This window comes from Ips typographus, linkage group LG1 (assembly GCF_016097725.1).
Source record: "Ips typographus isolate SLU linkage group LG1, UJ_Ityp_2.0, whole genome shotgun sequence".
NCBI lineage: Eukaryota > Metazoa > Arthropoda > Insecta > Coleoptera > Curculionidae > Ips > Ips typographus.
In genome coordinates, this window is record NC_138422.1 from 26,019,720 (window position 1) to 26,041,830 (window position 22,111).

Sequence of the window (22,111 nt, forward strand, 5' to 3'; positions counted from 1 at the left end):
GGAAACTATACACATTTTGTCTGGTAGGTCATTCTACAGGGTGGTCCAGTTTTAAATGTCAATAATTCACAAATCGATAGCTCATCAAAAATAAGTTGACATGCATTATGTCATTTTCCTGAAGAACGCTTCCTAAGGAAGAAACAGACCTCCAAAGTTCAGTTTTAAAAATCGTTTTTTTTTTGCTACAACTGTCAGACTGTTGGACCAAATTTGATCAAATTTGGAACAAGAACACTGAAAATAGTCAAAAAACAGGATTTTTTGAGTTATGTTTACTGGCGTTCAATTTTTTAAATTATAGGTAGTGTGAAACTGATAATTCAATTCAAACTTTATTTGTTTTTATTCAATTAAACACTGGTAACAGTCCGAATTTTCGGACTAATTTAATAACTCTAAAAATTAGTGTTTTAAAACTAATAGCGTAGCATTTAATGCCAAAATTGCTTACTTTCATCAATGGAGAGTCTGAAACAAAACTTTTACTATAAAAAGTAGTTTAAAATTCGATTTTTCAGTCTTAAAGCACAGGGGAGCGTCTAGAAGTCAATTTAATACTGACAAAGCGTGAAAATGGCAAGTTTAAGCCTATAGAAAATGTAAAAATAGATTTTTAAGTCTGCTATGTCAAAAACTTGGTGAAGATAACCCTAAAACTCGATTTTCCAAACTGAAAGCAGTTTTAAAGCCCTAAAAATAGTCCAGAGTTCTAACAAAATGAAAAGCAAAGTAAAAAAAACCTGAAAAGTTACTCTTCAAGTCAATTTTCATGAAAATAATGTCAATATCCTGTATTTAAGGCTATTTTCAAGACTAAAATATTGAAATGTATTTTCAAACTCTGATAACTTACTTCAAATGCAAAATTTAAGCTTTTGATGTCACTTTTTATTGGTTCAGAGTCAATTTTTGGTGTCCAAGTAAATTTTCAAAATTGAAATGTGTGAATTTGTGGTCAAAAATTCTAGATAAAATAGTTATTCATGGCTACAAGTCAATTTTTACTACTAAAGTTTTCAACTTATCTGAAAACTATAACGACTGACTACAAAGACAGTTTTTGAGCCTCTCAAGTCAATTTTCACCGTTTCAAAGTAAATTTACTGGTTTCTAAGTCAATTTTCAAAACTAAAGTCTTTAAATTTGTCTGGAAACTATGAAAACTGGCTACAACGACATTTTTTTAAGCTTCTTAAGTCAATTTTCACCGTTTTCAAGACAATTTTTGGTTTCATGTTGGGTTGTTGGTTTTGGGTCTTTGAACGTAATAACTCAGTTATTTCGTAAACGAAGTTTCAAATCAGAATTTTATAAGATACTTATTTTGTCAAATTGAACAAGTAAAGTAAAAAAAAACTGAAATTTTTGAAAAATATCCAGTGACGTAGAAAATAAGGCAGAAAAATTAAAACCATCTTTCTGTAATCATACCACTGGACAGTTTCGACAAACGTCATTTACATCACATATGAGTATTAATTTCATATGTATGCTCCAGTGGTCTGACAGTTATTACAAGAAACCTATTTTTTAAACTGAACAATTATGTACTGTATTTTACTTGGGAAGCATTTTTCAGGAAAATGACATAATGTATGTTAACTTATTTTTTGATGGGCTTTCGAATGGTGAATTATTGACATTTAAAACTGGACCACACTGTATGGACCATTACAACCTGATTCAAATGACGTAAGAGTGTTTCTATTTGAAATAATTCACTTTTTGCCACAATGCTCTTTACAAAATAGTTGGTTCTCAGCACTGTAAAATCCTGGAAAAATGTGTTTAAATTATGATTTTGTTTCTGGATAATCCCTGAAAATAAAATGTGGGTATGTTTGGTATTTAAAAACATTCTGCTTTGCTGTACAGGGTGTTTCACGACAAAAAAGTACTTATAGAAAGTTTTGAAAATTGCTGCTACGCAACATATTCCAAAAAGGCTTCGTTAAATGTGAATTCATCAATGCAGAATCAATCAACAGATTCTGAACATTTTTAGTGACAAAACTGTGATGAACTTTTATGGTTCTTTCACAAAAATTTGAGTTTAATGATTTCCACATTAACCCAGTTTACTAACTCCAGGTTATTTGTTACAGATCAGAAGAAAAATGCCCCCTAACGGGCATACGCCGACAAGAACTGCGTGTTTGATCATAATTTATCTAATTAGTTTAAAGTGCTTCGGAACCGGCCAACAATAGATTCAGTAGGAATTTTCGAGACGACCCTAGACCATCAATCAACTCCAAACGCATTATCCCCCGGAGGGTAAGTACCCACACCTTCTAAGTTTTTTTCCACCAGGGTACCAGTTAACAATAGCTTGGTTTTACTTCCTAATGAGCATTAACCTAATTATATTATGGGAATATAACCTTGAACGTGGGATTCGCACTTTTATCTGCGGTTCCTGCTAGAAAAATATGCGTACCAATGCGTGGGATTCCATAAAACTGATAAGCTAAATTGGTCACCAGTTACTATTACAGTATGATATCAGTAGAGAAAAGTTTGTTGTTATGGCAGAAAATCTATTTTTATAGCATGCGTGTCCAAAGTGTACGCAAGTTTTTTGAAATTTGGATAACCTTGAACTGAATATTGTGTATAATATGCGAAAAGGTCAAGCGGAATTGCTGAAAAGCCGTATCATAGTTAGGCTTATCTGGTCCTTTGTTTCATAATTTCTATGTGTAACGATATGCGTGGATGTCCTTCAGTGTTTGCTAATTTTATACCCAAGGTTTTCTTTATAATTTAAGGAGGAAGGATATCATTTTTGGCTTATAAATTGAAAATTTTAGTTTCACTAGCTGGACTCGATATACCCACATTTACCTTAGAGCGTTACACCAGAAAGGTAGAGGTGGTTAGTACAAATCCAGCTGATTACGAACAAGTTTTACTTAATATTAATGTATGTACGAAAGCTAAAAAATATTAATTTTCAGTAAAAAATATTGCCAAACAAAAAACTGTAAACTAAAATCATGTTCCTCATCTCCCTACACATTTACACATATATTTTTGCATCGATTTTCAAAATTTCTTCTTTTTTTCTATTGCATATTTTATGATGATCAATGGTGATCCGCGTTTCACACGAAGAAACCTACTATTGCTCTTCATTATCATATTTAATTCCATCCTGTCAAGAACCAACCAGTGAACGATAAATGCATTAATTGTCATATCAAAACGCGATGAGCACAAGGCGGTCTGCCATGTTGTACAACAAACAAGATCTAGCGTTAATTATCTCGGGAACGAGTGTCAGTATTACGTAGACGGTTACTTATTCTAATTAGTGTGAATGTTTGTTTTTGTGTATGACTAATCCCTACTGCGATAAAATTTCTCGGGTCACTGATATGCCCGTTTCATTCAGCCTTTTTTTCCCCTCGCCTGAAGATCACTATCGCGGATTATGATCGTTTCGTTTAATTAACATGTGAGTTATCTCGATAATATCCCTTTCAGAGTGGTGTCAGATATTTCAGATTTAAGCCGGAATGTTGTTAGATGTTTTTTCAGCTCAAGTAAAGTGGATCTGTGGTAGATTCCTAGTTGTAATTAATCCTTCAAAGGTAGGATTAAACTTATTTTATCGGTGTTGTCAAACAGTTGAATTGAGAACATTTATTTGCTGTGATGTCTTTTAAGTATCAAAATTTTGCAAGAGAAACATAAAATTCACTCACATATGAGTTAAACAATTTTGAATAGGCATTTTTCCAGTTTGCAACAAACTTCTAATTTAGCCTCTTTTAAAAATATAAAATTTGAGGAAAAACGAGTTTTTTGAATTTCAAGACTATTTAACAAGCTGAAAAAAATTGCAAATTAAATATCTATAAAACTCTATTTACCAAAGCATTACTAACTGAACTATTTTCTGTCCTCTTCTCATTAATAACTTGTTGCCCCCTCATTTTCCTACCAATATCAAACACAGTTTACATCAACTCATTCCATTCTCAGATTGTCTCTCCATTCCCGTCCTCTAAGTCCGAATTTTTTCAATTTCGTTAGCATTTAACACAACACTTGGAAAACTCCTCATTTCTTGTTTGAGATTTCCCATTTTTTTTTCTCTCATTTATGCATCGTTCATTTTCTTTTTTCCCATAATTTAATCTCACCTCAGTTTTTTCACTTTTTTACCCTCTCATTCTAAACAGATTTTATACTATTGCTCGAAAATTCTCACTTTTTCATCCATCGAAACTGCAAGTCTACAGAGGCTAGGCAAACACTTCACAAATATCTCCTTTACCACTTCCAACACCAGTATTTCACTGAAAACTTTTTAGTTGTCCGTCATCTGAGCGTATCCCATATTATCCATATATCATTCGGTAACTTCCATCTGATAAAATAACTTATTCTTCTAAAAACTTCAAATATTCAATCGTTCATCTGGTATACAAAACAGTGTTCAAGTGAAACTAAAAAATGGTAGTCAATAAAAAAAATTGATAAGTCCATCGTCTTCGTGAAAGCACTATCAAACTATCTTGCTATCATGATAGCTACATCACAGAAAAATAAAAAAATTAAGAATACTACAAAAAATTACATATAAATCAACATTAAATCTGTAAACTTCTGTTGGCAGTTTAACGAGGGGTAAATCGCCAAAATATTTTGGTGTACAAACTCGAGGTATTATGAGGCACTTTGCCAGTATTACCAGCATTTTTAGGTATTACAAGGCATTACAAGGGATTACGAGGCATTTTAAGGTTATTATAAGGCATTTCTTAGTATTTGAGGCAATTTACTGTATATTTCAAAATGTTTAGCGATATTTTAAGGAATACATTGTAGTAGACCAAGCAGTAGACAATATAATGTATATAGGTTTGAGTCGTACTTGAATGATAGGCGACAAAAAGTTAAGTTGAATAATAGTATGTCTGATTCTTTACCGGTTGAGTATGGGGTGCCACAGGGGACGGTTTTAGGACCGTTGTTGTTTTTTATTGTATATAAATGATATTGTGGGCGTGGTTGAGAATTGTGGAGTCGAACTGTTCGCGGATGATACTATGATTTATATATCTGGAACTAACTTAATGCAGATGCAGCAGAAAGTAAATCAAGATTTGGAACATTGTTTCATTGGTTGTGCAAGATAACCTGAGCATAAATACAGCAAAAACTAAATTTTGTATATTTGGAAGAAAATGTAAATTGAATAGCTTTAATATTGACGACATAGATCTGAAAATGGATGGTCATAGCATATCTTATGAGCAAAACATCAAGTATTTGGGAGTAATTTTTGATCCATGTCTAACATTCCATGCTCATGCTGACTATACGTTAAGGAAATATGCAAAGAAAGTTAATTTATTTCTAGAGTCGGAAAAAATTTGTCATTGTACACCAAACTATTGCTATATAATAGTATCGCTTCGCCGCATTTGCAGTTCTGTTCCACTCTCTTTATGGTCTACCCAGTTTTAAGGTGCGGAGTTCGAGATCGTACAGAACAGAGCGATGAGAACCATCCTTAAGTGTAATAGATATGTCCTCAATAAGTACCATGCAGAAAACTTTGAATATGTTGTCCGTACGTCAGATGATAATGTTTGATGTGTATTTGTTTATTTTAAAATGAAACGGGGGTTACTGCCGGAATACCTGTGTAGAAAATAACAACCTTTTCTGAGGTCCATAGTTACAGTACAAGAAATTGTGATGATTTTATTATTTTGAGACATTGTAATACAGATCAAGCCCTAAATTCGCCTTTATATAGAGGACTTCTTAATTATAATCAGCTACCAAAATGTATAAAACAATGTAATACTGTGAGAATGTTTAAAGTCCATCTACGCGAACACATTGTAAATATGTCCGCATTTTGAAAATATTTAGAATTGTATACCTATACTTACTGTTCTGTGTTTTTTGTATATAGCTATTAGCTAAATAAACAAATTTATTATATTATTATTATTATCAATATAACAAAATTGACGGCACATGTAATTATTATGGTAAATCTTTGTTACGTGATATTAAGTTGAAACAATATTCATTACAAATTATTATAATAATTTACCAATTTTTCAAGATTTAAACTACATTTTTAAGGTCACGTGACTGTTTTTAACAGGTGTCAATTGGACTTTACAGTGTTGCAAGCTCTAAAATTGCTATTCAATGTCACGTGATGTGTCCTATTACAATTTCAGCTTTTACAACTGTCTAAATTTAATTTACCAAGTTTATAAAGTTTAAATCACATTTTAACGTGATTATTTTTGACAGATTTAACTGGCCTTTGTAGTGGTGCAAGTTTAGAATTACATTGTCAACGTCACGTGACGTGTACTTTGCAATTTAAGTTTTTGCAACTGTCCAAATTTTATTTATCAATTTTCCAAAGTTTAAATTGCCTTTTGAAGGTCACGTGATTGTATTTGACAATGTCAACTAGTCTTTACAGTGTTGCAAGCTCAAAAATTGATTTTATCCAAGTCACGTGACGTTTATTTTGCAATTTACGTTTTTACAACTGTCTAAATCTTATTTATCAATTTTCGAAAGTTGAAAACTGCCTTCTGAAGGTCACGTGACTGTTTTTGACAATGTCAACTGGTCCTTACAGTAGTGCAAACTCAAAAATTTAATTATCAAAGTCAAAAAAGTCACAAAGTCACTAAATTTCAAATACTATAATTTAATTTTTCAACTGTTTCTTTTAAGTTTTTAATTTTTTTTTTTAATTTATCTGACACGTGCTAACTTACTTACTATGACAGTTAGAAGATTCGTTTAAACGTCAAAATATAACCCGTAATTTCAGACAATCTGTAGTGATGAAATGAACTTTTCATAACTAGTTACATAAAGTGATACTTTATGTAACTAGTTACATAAAGTAAAACTTGTGTCACTCAAATCAGTTTTGAAAAATGTCACTTTATATGCCATAATTAGAAAAAAAAATATTTTTGTTTGTTACAATTTGAAAAAAACAGTCACTTAGAAAATCAATTTTAAGCTTTCGAAACAAGCTCAAATAAAGTGTCAAAAATTGGAAAATCCTTTTTGTTGTCACCTAACCTAACCCAAAAACAGTCACGTGGCTGTAAAAAATGCATTTTAAGCTTTTGAGTCTTTAAAATTTGGAAAGAGTAACCTGAGAAAGTAATTTTTTTTCAATTTGACCCTTGTCATGTACAAAAGGGGCTTTATAACTAAATTTAAGAATACCACAAATGTGTAGGTAAACATTTGAAGACATTCTGAGGCAGTTTAAATAATTTAAAGGCATTTCGAGGTATTTCAAGGTATATGAGGCATTTTAGGCAGTTTTAAGGCATTATTACTATGAGACATTTTGAGCAATAATGAAGCATTGTGAGGTAATTTAAATACATTTCAAGGTATTTGTATGCAAAAAGGCATTTTGGTGTGGATTGACAGCGATTTTTTTGTCCACAAGATTACTCATACTGGACCTGTGATACTAGATTGTATAAGTATTCTATGACAATCTGTAGTTTATACAAACTTCTCTATAAGTTATACTGTTAGTTAATTATAATCGAGTTTTCGAAAAAGTGTACTGACGAGTAAGACCAGAACAATTAGCCAAAAATGACAGAAACAAAGATGATTTCCTAGATATGATACAAATGCAAAATGATCATCCAGAGTATATAAGTTGTGTCGGAGTGCCTTTTCATGTTCACCTATTTAGCCGAGAACAAATTAATTTAGTAAAATATTTTCCGAATCACCATTACATCTTGATTCCACTGGAAGTCTTATAAGAAAGGTTAACGATGGAGATAAAAGAGTATATTACTATGCTGGTGTGATACAGATACCTTCATCAAATAGGGTATGTTCCATTTTGAAATGGTATCATCATCTCACGATGCAAAATCAATATCCAACTGGCTATTTGGTTTTAAAAGCTACTGTTTGTCAGAAAGAAGTGGGTGGCCAATATTCAGGGATATTGTAACAGATTTTAGTTTTGCCTTAATCAGTGCTTCCCTTTTAGTTTTTAATAACATAGATTTAAATACTTACTTGCAATTAACTTTCAATTTTTTGAATAATAACCAAACATTGCCGGAAGACTTCATTAAACTTCATCTTTGCTGCTTTCATATGTTTAAATTAATGTCAACGTTAATTTGTGAACATTATGAGGAAGCACATAGAAAAACTATGAAGCAATTATTGGCAGTGTCGTATAACGTAGACTGGCCAAATTTGTCTAGGTGGTTTGTCAATTTTTATATCATAACAATGTCAGAACAACAAAATGCAGCTGTTCAGAAAGCTCTGTTTGAAATTGCTAATATGACAGAGCCTGATACAAATTTCATCAAAGAAACCGACTTAACAACTGATGCTACGGCCGACAAATTTACTGAATTTTCGAAAAATTTGTCTCAGTTTGAAACCAGTGCTTATTATCAACATTTTTTAGGGGTCATAAAGTATATAAATATTGTCAACGACTGTGAAGAATCTCAAGAAAACAATCCATTACAAAATAAAACATTTTTTGATATATTTTTTAAACGATATATTCCTTACCTTCCATTATGGAGTACCATTCTGTCTAATAGAAGGCGATATAGTAATTGTCCGGTCGAGCGCTGGTTTGGTATTGTCAAGAACCATATCCTCGATGGCCAAATGAATCAAAAACCATCTCCGGATATCCTGTATAGCAAATTTTCTTATTTTATTTTAAGTTAACGTTACAATATGTCCCTTAAGGAAAAACATAAGAAACCCCTTGTATAATCACAAGATGGTTATCCTAACATCCTTGAAACTATATTAGGACTTTATTAAAGCTTTGGGTCGCATTGGAGACTCGACGTCAAAATAGAAAAAAATATGCACCTCTTAAGCGATTATTAAATAAACACATACTTGCATTACATATTACATCATTGTTGGGCCATGCCGTGTTATGATTAGATCTTTCTGTAGGTATTTAACGACCGCGACCTTTACCCAATAAAATGTTAAACGAATGAAATTGCCGGTGGTAGGCCTTAATATCCACCCACTCATCCATTTTGCACTTCCGTAAATAGCAAAATAGCTCTATTAAAAAAATCGTAAATAGGTCGGAATCCGTTTCAGTTATTAGCATAACACTGTCTGGTTTTCATATTTGGTGGGTTGGTTTTTAGTTTTTAGACGTTAGAAATGTTGGTGAGAACGGACTTGGTGCAAGTAACCATGTTGTCATGTTTCTGGTATCACTCTCTCGGTGAATTTACATGACAATAAAGCAGCGGATTTTTAGTTTCCAAGTCAAAGACGCCATTGTCTTAATTCACGCAATGGCTTTCAAGTGGGTTAAATACCACTTAGAGGATCCTTTATACCTGGTTAAGTACCCTGTCATTCAATGTAAATCAAGCCTTAATCGATTTGATGGAAATTGAAAAAAAAATTGGTTGGCGCACTTTTCTTATTATAAATACGAGCCTAGGAGCTTCCAGTACTATTATTAATATTGATTATAATCCACGTTCCTTCGGCATGTTAATAGGTTGTTTATTTCGTTAATTAATGAAATCTTCTGTAGAATCTCGGAGGCATTAGACCAACAATCTCCAATAAGCCGGAATTAGTCCGTTTATCCAGCCTAGGCCCCCGCCGGTCGTAATTCTTCTTAATTCTCTTCGCGGTTCTAAACAGTTACCGCATAGTGATTAATTGTGGTACCTTTATCAATTAATTACGGTTCATTTGGTATCTAAAGCGCGGATGAGAGGCTCGAAGGCCATTGTGGTTCGTCTTCGTTTTTCACAATGCCCATTGATTCTCACTTGTGGCATTTTGACTAACGGTTACTTCTGAAACGATAATTCTCGCATTTGATGGCTCTATTCTTCAAAGATATTTAAATTCCTAAATGTACATCTTACACGTCCGAACCTTAATGCAGTTCAACAATGATGCATTCTGATGAGTTTCAAGTTAAAATGTATACATTTTCTAATCATGCAACCAAGTTTTTCCTAAATATAATAGCTACATGCAAAAGCAAACAACTTATACAAGTATCAAAGTTTCAAAATTATTCGAAATCAATGGTAAGAAGTGACTTCAAGAGTGTTGTCTCGAAGAGGCACTCCTGCTAGGTTACTTACTGCCGGTTTCTTCCTGTGGATCTAAATTCCCTAAATTGGTTTCTTCAGAAATTGTGTTGAATTAAATTAAGTAAGTAGTTGGTAAGTAGTTTGTAGTTTTGGTTATTGTTTTTGAAAAAATGACTATAATTATGTTTTCTTTGGTTGTTGTAACCACTTTAGTTAGAATTACAGTGAATCTATCCTGCGTGAACGCTGAGATGAGTGCCACCTTTAGCATCTTTGAAGTCAAAACAACAATACCGGAATCCATCTTTGCCGATTTTGAGACAAAAAAATAGAATTTTTGTTTGGCAACGAACGAGAAAAATTCAGCGTCCAATGTAGTCCCAACAGACGTAGAATGGCTCAAAAGTAACAATTATGCAGACTAGAACAACAGCGGAATCAATCTTTGCCTGTTTTGAGACGAAAGAATACAATTTGGCACAGATTGACCACGAAGGAGCCAAATTCAGCCTCCAATGTAGTCCCAACAGACGTAGAATGGCTCAAAAGTAACAATTATGCAGACTAGAACAACAGCGGAATCAATCTTTGCCTGTTTTGAGACGAAAGAATACAATTTGGCACAGATTGACCACGAACGAGCCAAATTCAGCCTCCAATGTAGTCCCAACAGACGTAGAATGGCTCAAAAGTAACAATTATGCAGACTAGAACAACAGCGGAATCAATCTTTGCCTGTTTTGAGACGAAAGAATACAATTTGGCACAGATTGACCACGAACGAGCCAAATTCAGCGCCAAATGTAGTCCCAACAGACGTGGAATGGCTCAAAAGTAACAATTATGCAGACTAGAACAACACTGGAATCGATCTTTGCTGGTTTTGAGACGAAAGAATACAATTTGGCACAGATTGACCACGAACGAGCCAAATTCAGCGCCAAATGTAGTCCCAACAGACGTATAATGGCTCAATAGTAACAATTATGCAGACTAGAACAACACTGGAATCGATCTATGCCGGTTTTGAGACGAAAAAATACAATTTGGCACAGATTGACCACGAACGAGCCAAATTCAGCATCCAATGTAGTCCCAACAGACGTAGAATGGCTCAAAAGTAACAATTATGCAGACTAGAACAACACTGGAATCGATCTTTGCCTGTTTTAAAACGAAAGAATACAATTTGGCACAGATTGACAAGAATTCTTTCCATTTTCTATTATTTTACCCATTAGCTCTGTTTTCTACAGATGTATGTTACCCATATTATCCACAGCCAAGCTAGTAGACATCTTGCAGGATCTTTTCTTACTACAGATAATTCCTGAACTTCTGCTTTCTTCAATCTCTCACCGACTTTTGCTGCATTTTCATCTCGGAATTCTTCAGAATATTTCCATGTTGTTTCCGGACACCCTATATTTAAGCATACATTAATGAATTAATGTCCATTATTTCATCAATGACACCTATTAAGGTCAATTATCTAAGAAATATTTTTTTATAATTTTAACAAAGAAAATAAAAAATTAAAGAATGAAAGACATGACAGACGGACATTAAACATTGAAGACACCACACACATTATAGGAAATAATGCCCTTGGCATCTTAATTACTAATTCTGGATTCATCTTTACTATAACATTTAAGCCTTACATTACAGGCTGTATAAATTCAAATTCAATTTCATTAATTCTCCTCCAATTTAAGTGTTATTAGAAGAATTAATTTTAAAAGTAGAAAAAAAAGACCAATCCATACAACTTTCAACATTCTTTTGCATCTCAAGACGACTTTAGCTTGATATTTCAGATTATCAATAGATCAGTTTTCTCGTCAGCTTGGCTTGTAGGCTCATTTAGTTTTTTTTGGTGAGGTTATTAGAAAAGTTGTTATAAATTCTTACTAATCTTATTCAATAATAATTGAGTTTTCTAATGCTTCTTCCTTTAGTTTTTAGTTTTTGCAATTTTCTCTACTAGCTCAGTGAATTATAATTTTACATATTCAAGGTTGCTTTTTCTTTAACCCTTAATTTCATAAAAAATTCTTTGTTATTCTCAGTCTTAATTTAACTATCTTATGCTGCGTCTTAACCTTCCCTAAGGAAGTATGTTATGCACCTCCAAGACTTTTATCTACGATTTCTACACTGCAATGCTCCAATTACTATTTTGCATTTTTAGCAAAATATTTTCAACTTTGTGCTTCACTGAAATAAAAGTATTAATCTACAGTATTTATATAGGTGGTAGATGGATTCCAATCTAGAATTTTTCATTGACATGTGGCTTTTCAAAATTCTGCCAAGTTAACTAAAAAGTTAAGAGAGGAATATCATGCAGACCAAAAATTATGCTTTATTTTAATCTCATTACTAGCTATGTATGATACGATAATGACATTTCTACAATTAAAGAGTTTTTAATTTTCAATACTATATCCATACTTGACAACTAATTAAATTGCACTTGCCATGTTTTAGTCAATAATTTCTTTATGGAGTCAAGGATTTACTGTAGTGATCAAACCACGCCAGCTAAAATGTGAATTAACATTTTCCTAACAATAAAGTAAATATTTAAATCAAACCTATTTATCTGAAACTGTTGTACTAAAAACGTTTTATGTGTTGTAACAAGTTTTGTTAACAGAAAATTAAAAATTTGTTAAAACAGTGCACTAACAGAAAACAGAAGAATAATTATTGTTGACAATAATCTGATAAGCAAAATCATAATCCTCAAACTTCGAATGCTCTATTATTAGAAATTTACTGAATGTTGTAATAACAGACAGTACATTACAATCTAAAATTAAAGATAAATGTTTGGTAATGCCATTAAAATCTCAATTTTTCTTTGAGTCTTTTGTAGCTGTTCCTTCTTCTTCTTGTACTTAGTTCTAGTTTTTTCCCGTAACTGATTTTTTACTTAAGTCCTCAAGACCTCCTTCAACATTTTGCTACTTACACGAGAAGTAATAATTTTTAATGACTTGCTCCTATTCCTCTGGTTTAATTAATCTTGTGCATTTTTTCTCATTACACCACAATAAATGCATTGTCCTTCGCCGCGATTGAATCTCAAGAGTTTAATGAACACAACAGGTGTCGGAACTTTACCAATGAGTTTATTAAATCACGATTAAGTGAATATTATCGAGTGGCGGCCAGATTTGTATGGGGGGTCTTTTTCCGTTTCCAGGAAAAGAGATGAACCATTTCCTGTCAATAAGCGAGGTCCAATTGGGGTCAACGTAAAAAAGGAAGTCCACGACCAATAAATTCCCGAACTGTGGCTGACTTTGTGCCTCAACTCAGCCATTAATTGCCGCCAAGCACTAATTAACCATCCTAAGTGATTTCTAAGTGGTCAATGGGAAAGTCAACGCTCTTGTCTTTATAACATCTTGAGTCAATGTTTGCGAAACATTGTCTTCGAGCTTTCCTGCCAACTACTCGTTTTCAATTCATCTTCACTTTACTTCTATTTTTATTTGGTTGACAGGCGAATTACCAGCTACTTATTGGCAATCATGACGCACAAAAAATTAATTGAAAATTATTGTTTATAAAAGTGTATCGGAGGTCCAGTATGGCATAGTTCACATACGAAGACGAAAAATAAAGTTTCCTGCATGTCATACTAATGCGAATGTAATATACGGTCAAAGAGGACTTTTATCGGGTCGTAAAAAAGCTTTTACACTCTCGTTCGTAATAGTTAATTTTCTGATAACGCTTTATTGATTTTCGATCTAAGTGAGCGACGCGTTTGACACACTTTAGGATCGATTATTACCGACCCGTTATTTGCGTTTACATTACTTACTTAATAAAAAAAATTTTGTAATTAATAAAATTTTCTTAATTTTAATGAGTAGTGTTAACTACTGCTTTATTTGCATATTTTTTTAAATGCAAACCTATTTTTTTTAGATAGGTTCTGAAAGAGGTTGTTTCTGATTTTAAGGTCTCACTTTTTTTTTTCAGGTTTTAATAATTTATAAAGCAAATTGAATATACAAATCACTTAATCTTATTATACATTAGCATCTAACAAACCATCTAACTGGGCCATTCCATAATGCGGAAAATATAATCTTTATGCGGATGACACAACTATCACCATCCCCAGTAACTCTTTGGGTGATTGCCTTGGCAGATTTGTTTTGGAATTGTTGTGTTAATAATTATTGGGTTTTAATAATTTATAAAGCAAATTGAATATACAATTCACTTAATCTTATTATACATTAGCATCTAACAAACCATCTAACTGGGCCATTCCATAATGCGAAAAATATAATCTTTATGCGGATGACACAACTATCACCATCCCCAGTCTCTTTGCGTGATTGCCTTTGCAGATTTGTTTTGGACTTGTTATGTTAATAATTATTGTTGCTTTAAAGTCTGTTTTATTGTGAGTATAATTAATAATAAACAACTAAACGGTGTTAATAACATTGGATTTGAAAGAAGGTCAAATTTACATTCCGCAAACTTTTCGAGACGTTGTTAATCGGTCACAACCAATCATCATCTCTAAACCAATGACATAATTCCTAAAACGATGCATTTTTATTGAGGTGGGAGTAGATAACTGGGCCTTTAATAGCTCCTAACTATACATTTCCACTTGATGAAATAATAATGTTACTTAACAAACCGTACAATATCTCGTTAACAAACGGGCTTCCATCTGATAGCAACAAAAAGAAACTTTACCGATACCTTCAAGGAAGAAAAATAATCACTTTAATGAAATATGAACCTTCGGTGGGTTTGTCAATGATGCTTTATGCATGAACGCCCTGTAATTCGGGCGCACGGTACCACCATGGGCTTGTTAGTACCAAGCCCCCTGCCGAGTACTTTGTATATACGGAGTATCGAGATTAAAACCATCAATTATCGAAAACGATTTGGTCCACACTTCAACGGTTGAATTATGTTTTTTAATTTAATTTTTATCAAATTTTGAAACAGGATTTTGTTAATCAGTTTAATGATTAACCATAAATTTTATTTAAAAGTAAAGCAATATTAGAGTAAAAATTGATTAAGATATTGTAATATTATCGGCTGGTTTGAATCAATAAATAATCAACTGTACCACGAAAATTATATCATGATTCCAGTTATTTTAAAAAGAATGAATGAATGAAAACACGTGACCTGTTCTTTTCGGTTTAACAGCTACAACGTTGCCACTATGCAAACTAAAATAGGCAAATTTTTCGAAAAAAAAAAAATCGAGGTTTGCTCATTATTTTGACAACAGATTATACATTTCTTGTTTTTAAATTATGCAAGTTAAATGCCATTAAACTAAGTACAAAATCGGTTTCTTCCTAAAATTATATCTCAATTGTTTAGCTAAAATTATATATCTTTGTTCAGTTTGTTTAGATAATCTGGCATTTGAAAATAAAATTGGTCAAGCGTTTTCACTTATTAACTTTACTTTACCGACTATACCTAAAATTAACAATACTTCAAGACAACATTATAATTTATATGTTGCTGCAACTAGTTTGTGTTCTCTTCATTAATATAAATCATAGTGTCACCTTTTGCAAATAAATAGAACAATCTATGCAAATTTCAGGGTCTTGACTATGTAATTTATATACAATGGGAATAATCAGGTTCCAAGAACTATTTCTTGTAGTACATTTCTTAACACCCATTTAGACAGAAATGTTGTTTTTAAATTTTATTTACATATCTTTAAATATTGTAACACGCTTTTTTATTCAATATCATAATACCAACTGGTAAAAATAAATTCAATTGGTATCACCAAAGTGTTTGATCCAATTCCACCATGACTTTTTTTCCTATACAGTTATTTCAAAAAAATAATTAGAGAGTATCATTTTGCATAAAAATAGTAAGAATATCCAAAAATAACTTATTTTGTGATTAAAAATATTGTACTAATGTTGCTAAATAAAAAAGTATCTACTAATACTGTTATTTGATTATCAGCTCTATTTTCTCTAATGTGTAATTTTGTCACGTTTTTGTTATACAGTGTACTATTTTTTTTTTAAATTAATATTTTTTGAAGGAACTTGGACATTCCAGGTGATCAAAATGGTAACATAAACAGGGGACAGTCGAGAAGTTTACACTCAAATTCCATTAAACAATTTTGCAATAAAGCAAATATTCTGTTTTTTCTTTTCAAAAAGGTGAATAATGTTGATGAAATTATGGTATTAATAGGGTTAAAAAGTTATACTTTGTATCTTATAGGAAACCTTTGAGTTTCAAAATTCAATCCGTCTAATTTAGTCTGAATCGATGAATACCAACACTCATAAAGTCAAATTTTGATTGATTTTAAATCAGGTGTTCATAGTCGTGAAAAAATTAACTTAAAAAATGTAACTAAATCAAAAATCCAATTCATACCATTTAGTCTGCAAATATATTAATAATTTATCTTATTTTTAATTATCGTATTTATTCTTTATATATCTTTTATCTATCTAGTTTTTGTATAACAGATGTTTTATTTTTTTTCAAACATCCTGATTTTTTGCAAATTTGTGTGTTAACTTCTTGACAGTTCGATATTTGTGTTGCCACACTGAAATCCATAAGAGCTTTTGACCAATATTATTTTTTAGTAAAATTTAAAAGCAATAATAAGAAAATTAAGCATGTACAATTTCTCTGAAACTGGTTGCAAATTCACTTAAAAAATCTTTAAAAAGTGTATTTTCTCAAATAATTTTGATTGAATTGAATCATTTTGAAATCAAATGAACACATTTGTTTTTATTTAACCAAAATTTTTTGCTAAACAACAAAATAGGACGACGTTACAATGAAATACATAAATGTTTTGAATATGACGTTTCCTTCTTTAAACTTGTCACATTCAAAACATTTACAGCATGTATTACTGATTATATCATATGTTAAATAAATATATTGAACATTATATTTTATTGTATCTATTTACTGTTTTAAATGCCTGGTTAATACTGTTTATATGAAGTTGGTTCTGCTTTGACTTGATCTAAATAACGTATGTATTTTCGCCTACCTACTTGTAGAATGTCGATTATCTTAATTTGTAATGAGGTTGAAGACTGGATAAGGTTATAGTAATTTAAATATAAATTCTTTAGGGACATACAGATTATTTATGGCAAAGCCTAAGACAAAATAGTTATTAAAATAAGACTTTTTGTACAAAAATATTTGCATTTTGCCATGCATAATGTAAAAATTTGTGTAATTTCAACAAAACTCATATTCAGTCCAGTATTTTATATTTCTTTTAACAGTACAACATTGTTTTGAAATCAAGTTTTTACTAGAAGTACAGCAGAGCAAAAATTTGTCATAAAAAACAAATATTTCTCGAATTAGAACCAGTATTATGTTCAATGAACCATATTATTTTGACAAATTATACTAACAAAAATTATATCAATTCTATTTTTTTTTTCAGTCCAAATGTGTGCAGAAGTAGGGCCAGATCGTATTGTTGTCCAGGATGGCAGAAACACGCCGCGATAGGACTTTGCATTATTCGTAGGTTTTCAACTATTTTTTTTAAATATTTCTTGGTTAATAATAAAGAAAAATATTTTTTTAAACTAGCTGTATGTTCGAGAACTTGCAGTCCTGGACAGTGTATCACACCTAATGTGTGTCTGTGTGAGGGTGGACAAAGGGCGTCAAGCTGTAAAAATTACAGGCAAAGTTACTCTGGTGAGTTTTCTTTTTATTTTCTTTATTTCTAGCAAATTGTTAAATTTATAAACAATATTAGAGGACGGTAGACCCTGTAAAGCTATATGCATGAACGGTGGTACTTGTGTCAATGGACAGTGCAGCTGTGCAGAAGGATACAATGGAGAATTTTGTACAGAACGTAAGTCTCAACTGTTCTTTTTTGAACTAACTAGTACTAGTTATCAAAAATCATTAACAATTAACTATTTTCTTAGCAATATGTGACGAACCTTGTAAAAATGGCGGACGATGCATAGGACCTAACCGATGCGCCTGTATTTATGGTTTTGCAGGAAACCATTGTGATGTAGGTGTGTAAGTTTCACTTTCCTTTTGTACCACACAACTTCTTGCTAAACCAACTTAAAATTTGAACTTCTTTATAACTTACTCATTGTTAAACAACAGACTACAGGACAGGACCTTGCTACACCGGCATTAAAGGGCCGTTATGCGTCAACCAACTAGAAGGGGTGGTTTGCACCAAAACTTTATGCTGCGCCACTGTGGGTAAAGCCTGGGGCCATCCCTGCGAACATTGTCCTCTCAAATTAGAGTGCGATACTGGGTTTTTGAAGAATCAGAAAACGGAAGAATGTATTGGTAAGTACAAACTACGATTTTTAGTAGTTTTCTGAACAATTGTGCATATCCTTAATACATATTAAGTAGCAACTTTTCATACTCAACTCTAAACAACAATCAACACATAATTCTTTGTTTTTAAGATATTAACGAATGCGAAGCTATTCCTCATCTATGCTCTGGAGGAAAGTGCGTCAACACCGTAGGTTCTTTTACCTGTGAGTGTCCTCCAGGTCAGGCTAGGAACCCCAGCACCAACAGGTGCGACGACAAGAACGAATGTGAGGACGAAGATATTTGTGAAAATGGTGCCTGTGTAAACACAGCAGGCGGATTTTTTTGCTTGTGCAATCCGGGATTTATACAAAGTCAGGACAAAAAGTATTGCATTGGTAAGACTTTTTGGTTTTGTACAAAATGTTGGGAATGTTTGCTGGCAAAGTGTAATTGCAGATGGGCGTCAAGGACTTTGCTACACCTACAGGACACCGTCGGGGTATTGTAGAGATGAGTTGCAGTACAGATTGTCTAAGAAAGATTGCTGTTGTGGACAACACGTTGGGCAAGGATGGGGTGATGATTGTTCACCTTGTCCTGAATATGGGAGCGGTAAGATTTGTTATAGTGCTAATCATTGTTTCCAATTGTGAATTTTTCTTCTAGACGAACATAGAAAGCTTTGCCAAAGACAACAAATTTACTATCCTCCACCTGCCATCGAAGAACGAGAATACAACCAAACTACCTGGAGGGAACGTCCAGAACCAAATACCAAATTAGTCGGGACACTGGTGGACGAATGCATGCTCAGACCAACGATTTGTGGTCATGGAAAATGCGTGGATTTGGCTGAAGGGTACGATTGTATTTGCGATGACGGCTTTAGGAAAGGAAAATCGCAAGTGTGTGAAGGCTAGTGATGCTTTTTGTTGCTCTTACTACCCTAACTCCACCGTATTTATACTCCCCATATCAAAACTACTTTTTTTTTAATAGATATTAACGAATGTAATGAAGGCAAATGTTTAAATGGACGTTGCATTAACACCCCGGGGAGTTTTACCTGCATATGTCCTCCAGGATTCGACGTGTCCCCGGACGGGACAATGTGCACGGATCACGACGAATGCGCCGAAATTGGAATGTGCTCTAATGGAATGTGTATTAACATGGATGGAAGTTTCCAATGTCAATGCAAAAAAGGGTTTAAGCTTAGTCAATCCAAATTTGCTTGCAACGGTGAGTTTCACTTACTGCTTAATAAGAGTTTAATAACTTTGTTGTATATTGGCTTAATTTAAAAAATATAATTCGTGAAAAAAAACTATTTTAGTAGCAACCAGTAGGAGGTAGTTGATTGAGAAATGCTACTGTTTATAGGAGTATTCAGGGAACCGGAGTTTTTCGTGTTTACTTCAGACATCTTGTGTTCCTTAAAAATTTTGCTTGTCTATGATAATAGACAAGAAATAGGTTGAAGGCAACCACAAAATTTGGTTTAATGTAAGGAAAGCTGAAGAAGGAGTCCAAAGTTGGCCAGCAAAAAACCATCTCAAAAAAGATAAAAGCAAATCAGATACTAATTCATGTTTTGTTAAATTTGGACCTGATAAGTATCCATAGGAACCACAAGAATCGCAAACATACTTCACACTTCAAATTAGATAAATTTTCTGCATTGTGTGTGAAGAAGAGTAAAATCTTCTGTTGTAAGATAGTACTAGTGGCAGGAGCCAATAATAATTATAATATTAATATTAATAATTTGTCGGTTGAAAGACTCTTGGACAATATAAAAAAGCAGAGGCTAAAAAACCAGAAGTTAGACTAAATGAGAAGAGATCGAGTAGGAAAGGTGGTAAAAAGACGAGATACAAATAGAAAAACAATATACCTGATCATCGAATGGTTCAAATAAAAAATAAGAGAGAGTGACAAGAAAAAATAATTATTTTTAGTATAAACTTCTAGAAAATTCTAAAAAATTGAATTATGGTAGGCTTGCCTTCATACCTAACTAGACTAGTCTTATGACGCAAGTTTTGTTAAATAATTTGCTGGTTATAACATAACGAATAATAAAATGAAAAGATGAATAGAAATTAATGTCGAAGACAATACAAAGATTCAGACATTTGGAATATTTAGCATCTTTTAAGCTTATTTTTAAAAATGTATCTTATCCTCCTCCTGGGATCTAAAACATGTTGAAGATGTCATCTTCAGATCGTCAAACCAGTCCAATCGCCTATAATAATATAATAACAGCAATAATAAGGAAAAACACTTGAAATGACTTCAGACTAAAGAACATTTTTTGCATTAAAATAATATCATGGATTTAGAGACTAATATTGAAGTTTCTGAAATGTAAACCCAGCTTTGTTAGGTCGATAATCCATGTTCTAATTACAGATATCGACGAATGTTACGAGAATCCAAGGATTTGCTTGAATGGACGTTGTGAAAACACTCCCGGCAGCTACACTTGTCAGTGTCTTCCTGGTTTTGTTGAATCTAGTGACCGAACTTTCTGCAGTGACATGGATGAGTGTGCTACAACTGGTCTCTATCATACTCTTTACTGTTAGCTTTTTACTGACAGTTTTGCATTTTTAGGAATGTGCGATCATGGTAAATGCATCAACATGGAGGGTTCTTTTAGATGCGTTTGTGACCCCGGGTACCGTCTTGGTTCGGACGGGCGCCACTGCTTTGACATAGACGAGTGTATCAGTAATCCTTGCCAGTTTGGTACTTGCTACAACACACCAGGAAGCTTTAGGTGCGAGTGCCATTCCGGGTTTAGTTTAGGGTCAGATGGACGATCTTGTTTGGATACTAGACGGGATTTGTGCTATCAAGTAAGCTCTTCAATTTATCTAATTACTGGTTTACATTAAAAACTTACTTTGAAGGAGTATAGAGATGGACAGTGCATTAATCCGTCCACTACAGCAGTTACAAAGTCCAGTTGTTGCTGTTGTACCATCATCAGCGGAAAACCAATGGCCTGGGGGCAAACTTGTCAACCTTGTCCAATGCCTGGTACAACCGACTTTGAACTGTTATGCCCTCATGGACCTGGTTCCACTTTTGACGGAAACGACATCAACGAGTGTGCTCAGAACCCTAACATCTGTCAGAATGGTGCCTGTGAAAACCTGATTGGCACCTATCGATGTATTTGCAATCCTGGATATGAAGTAGACGAAACTGGAAAAATTTGTACGGATATTAATGAGTGTGAAGTGGATGATGTGGTAAGAACACTAATTAGTAACTGTAGAATTTTTAATGAAAAAGCATGACAAGTTTGAAGTCATAAGAGATATTTCCATTATGAAAGCTTAGATTTCTTTTGTAGATGTGCGGGGGTGGACAATGTAAAAATACCCCGGGTAGTTTTCAATGTATTTGTCCAACTGGAACTCAACTCAACACTCAAAACTTCCTTTGTGAAGATGTGGACGAGTGTCGGGAACTGGGACCTGAAGCATGTTTTAATGGAGAGTGCGTTAACATTGTTGGTTCGTACAAGTGCGAGTGCGATCCCGGATCGATCTTGGATAATACTGGAAGAATCTGTATTGGTTAGAGTTTTTGTTTTACAAAATTTTGGCGGGTTCTAACTTAAT

General features: G+C 33.0%; 1 protein-coding gene across 1 annotated transcript in view; it reads left to right on the plus strand.

Annotated features, from left to right (window-relative positions):
- Positions 1-2,120: 2,120 nt before the first annotated feature.
- The window catches only part of LOC145740278 (fibrillin-1-like), a 61,768-nt gene continuing 41,777 nt past the window's right edge, over positions 2,121-22,111 (plus strand). Inside the window, 16 exon segments of the mRNA XM_081995717.1 lie at positions 2,121-2,186; positions 2,188-2,241; positions 2,243-2,280; positions 17,602-17,684; positions 17,754-17,864; positions 17,926-18,027; positions 18,104-18,199; positions 18,297-18,491; positions 18,617-18,865; positions 18,927-19,082; positions 19,137-19,385; positions 19,470-19,712; positions 20,889-21,038; positions 21,093-21,337; positions 21,392-21,736; positions 21,841-22,066. Of these exon segments, the coding sequence (XP_081851843.1) occupies positions 2,121-2,186; positions 2,188-2,241; positions 2,243-2,280; positions 17,602-17,684; positions 17,754-17,864; positions 17,926-18,027; positions 18,104-18,199; positions 18,297-18,491; positions 18,617-18,865; positions 18,927-19,082; positions 19,137-19,385; positions 19,470-19,712; positions 20,889-21,038; positions 21,093-21,337; positions 21,392-21,736; positions 21,841-22,066 (2,608 nt within the window).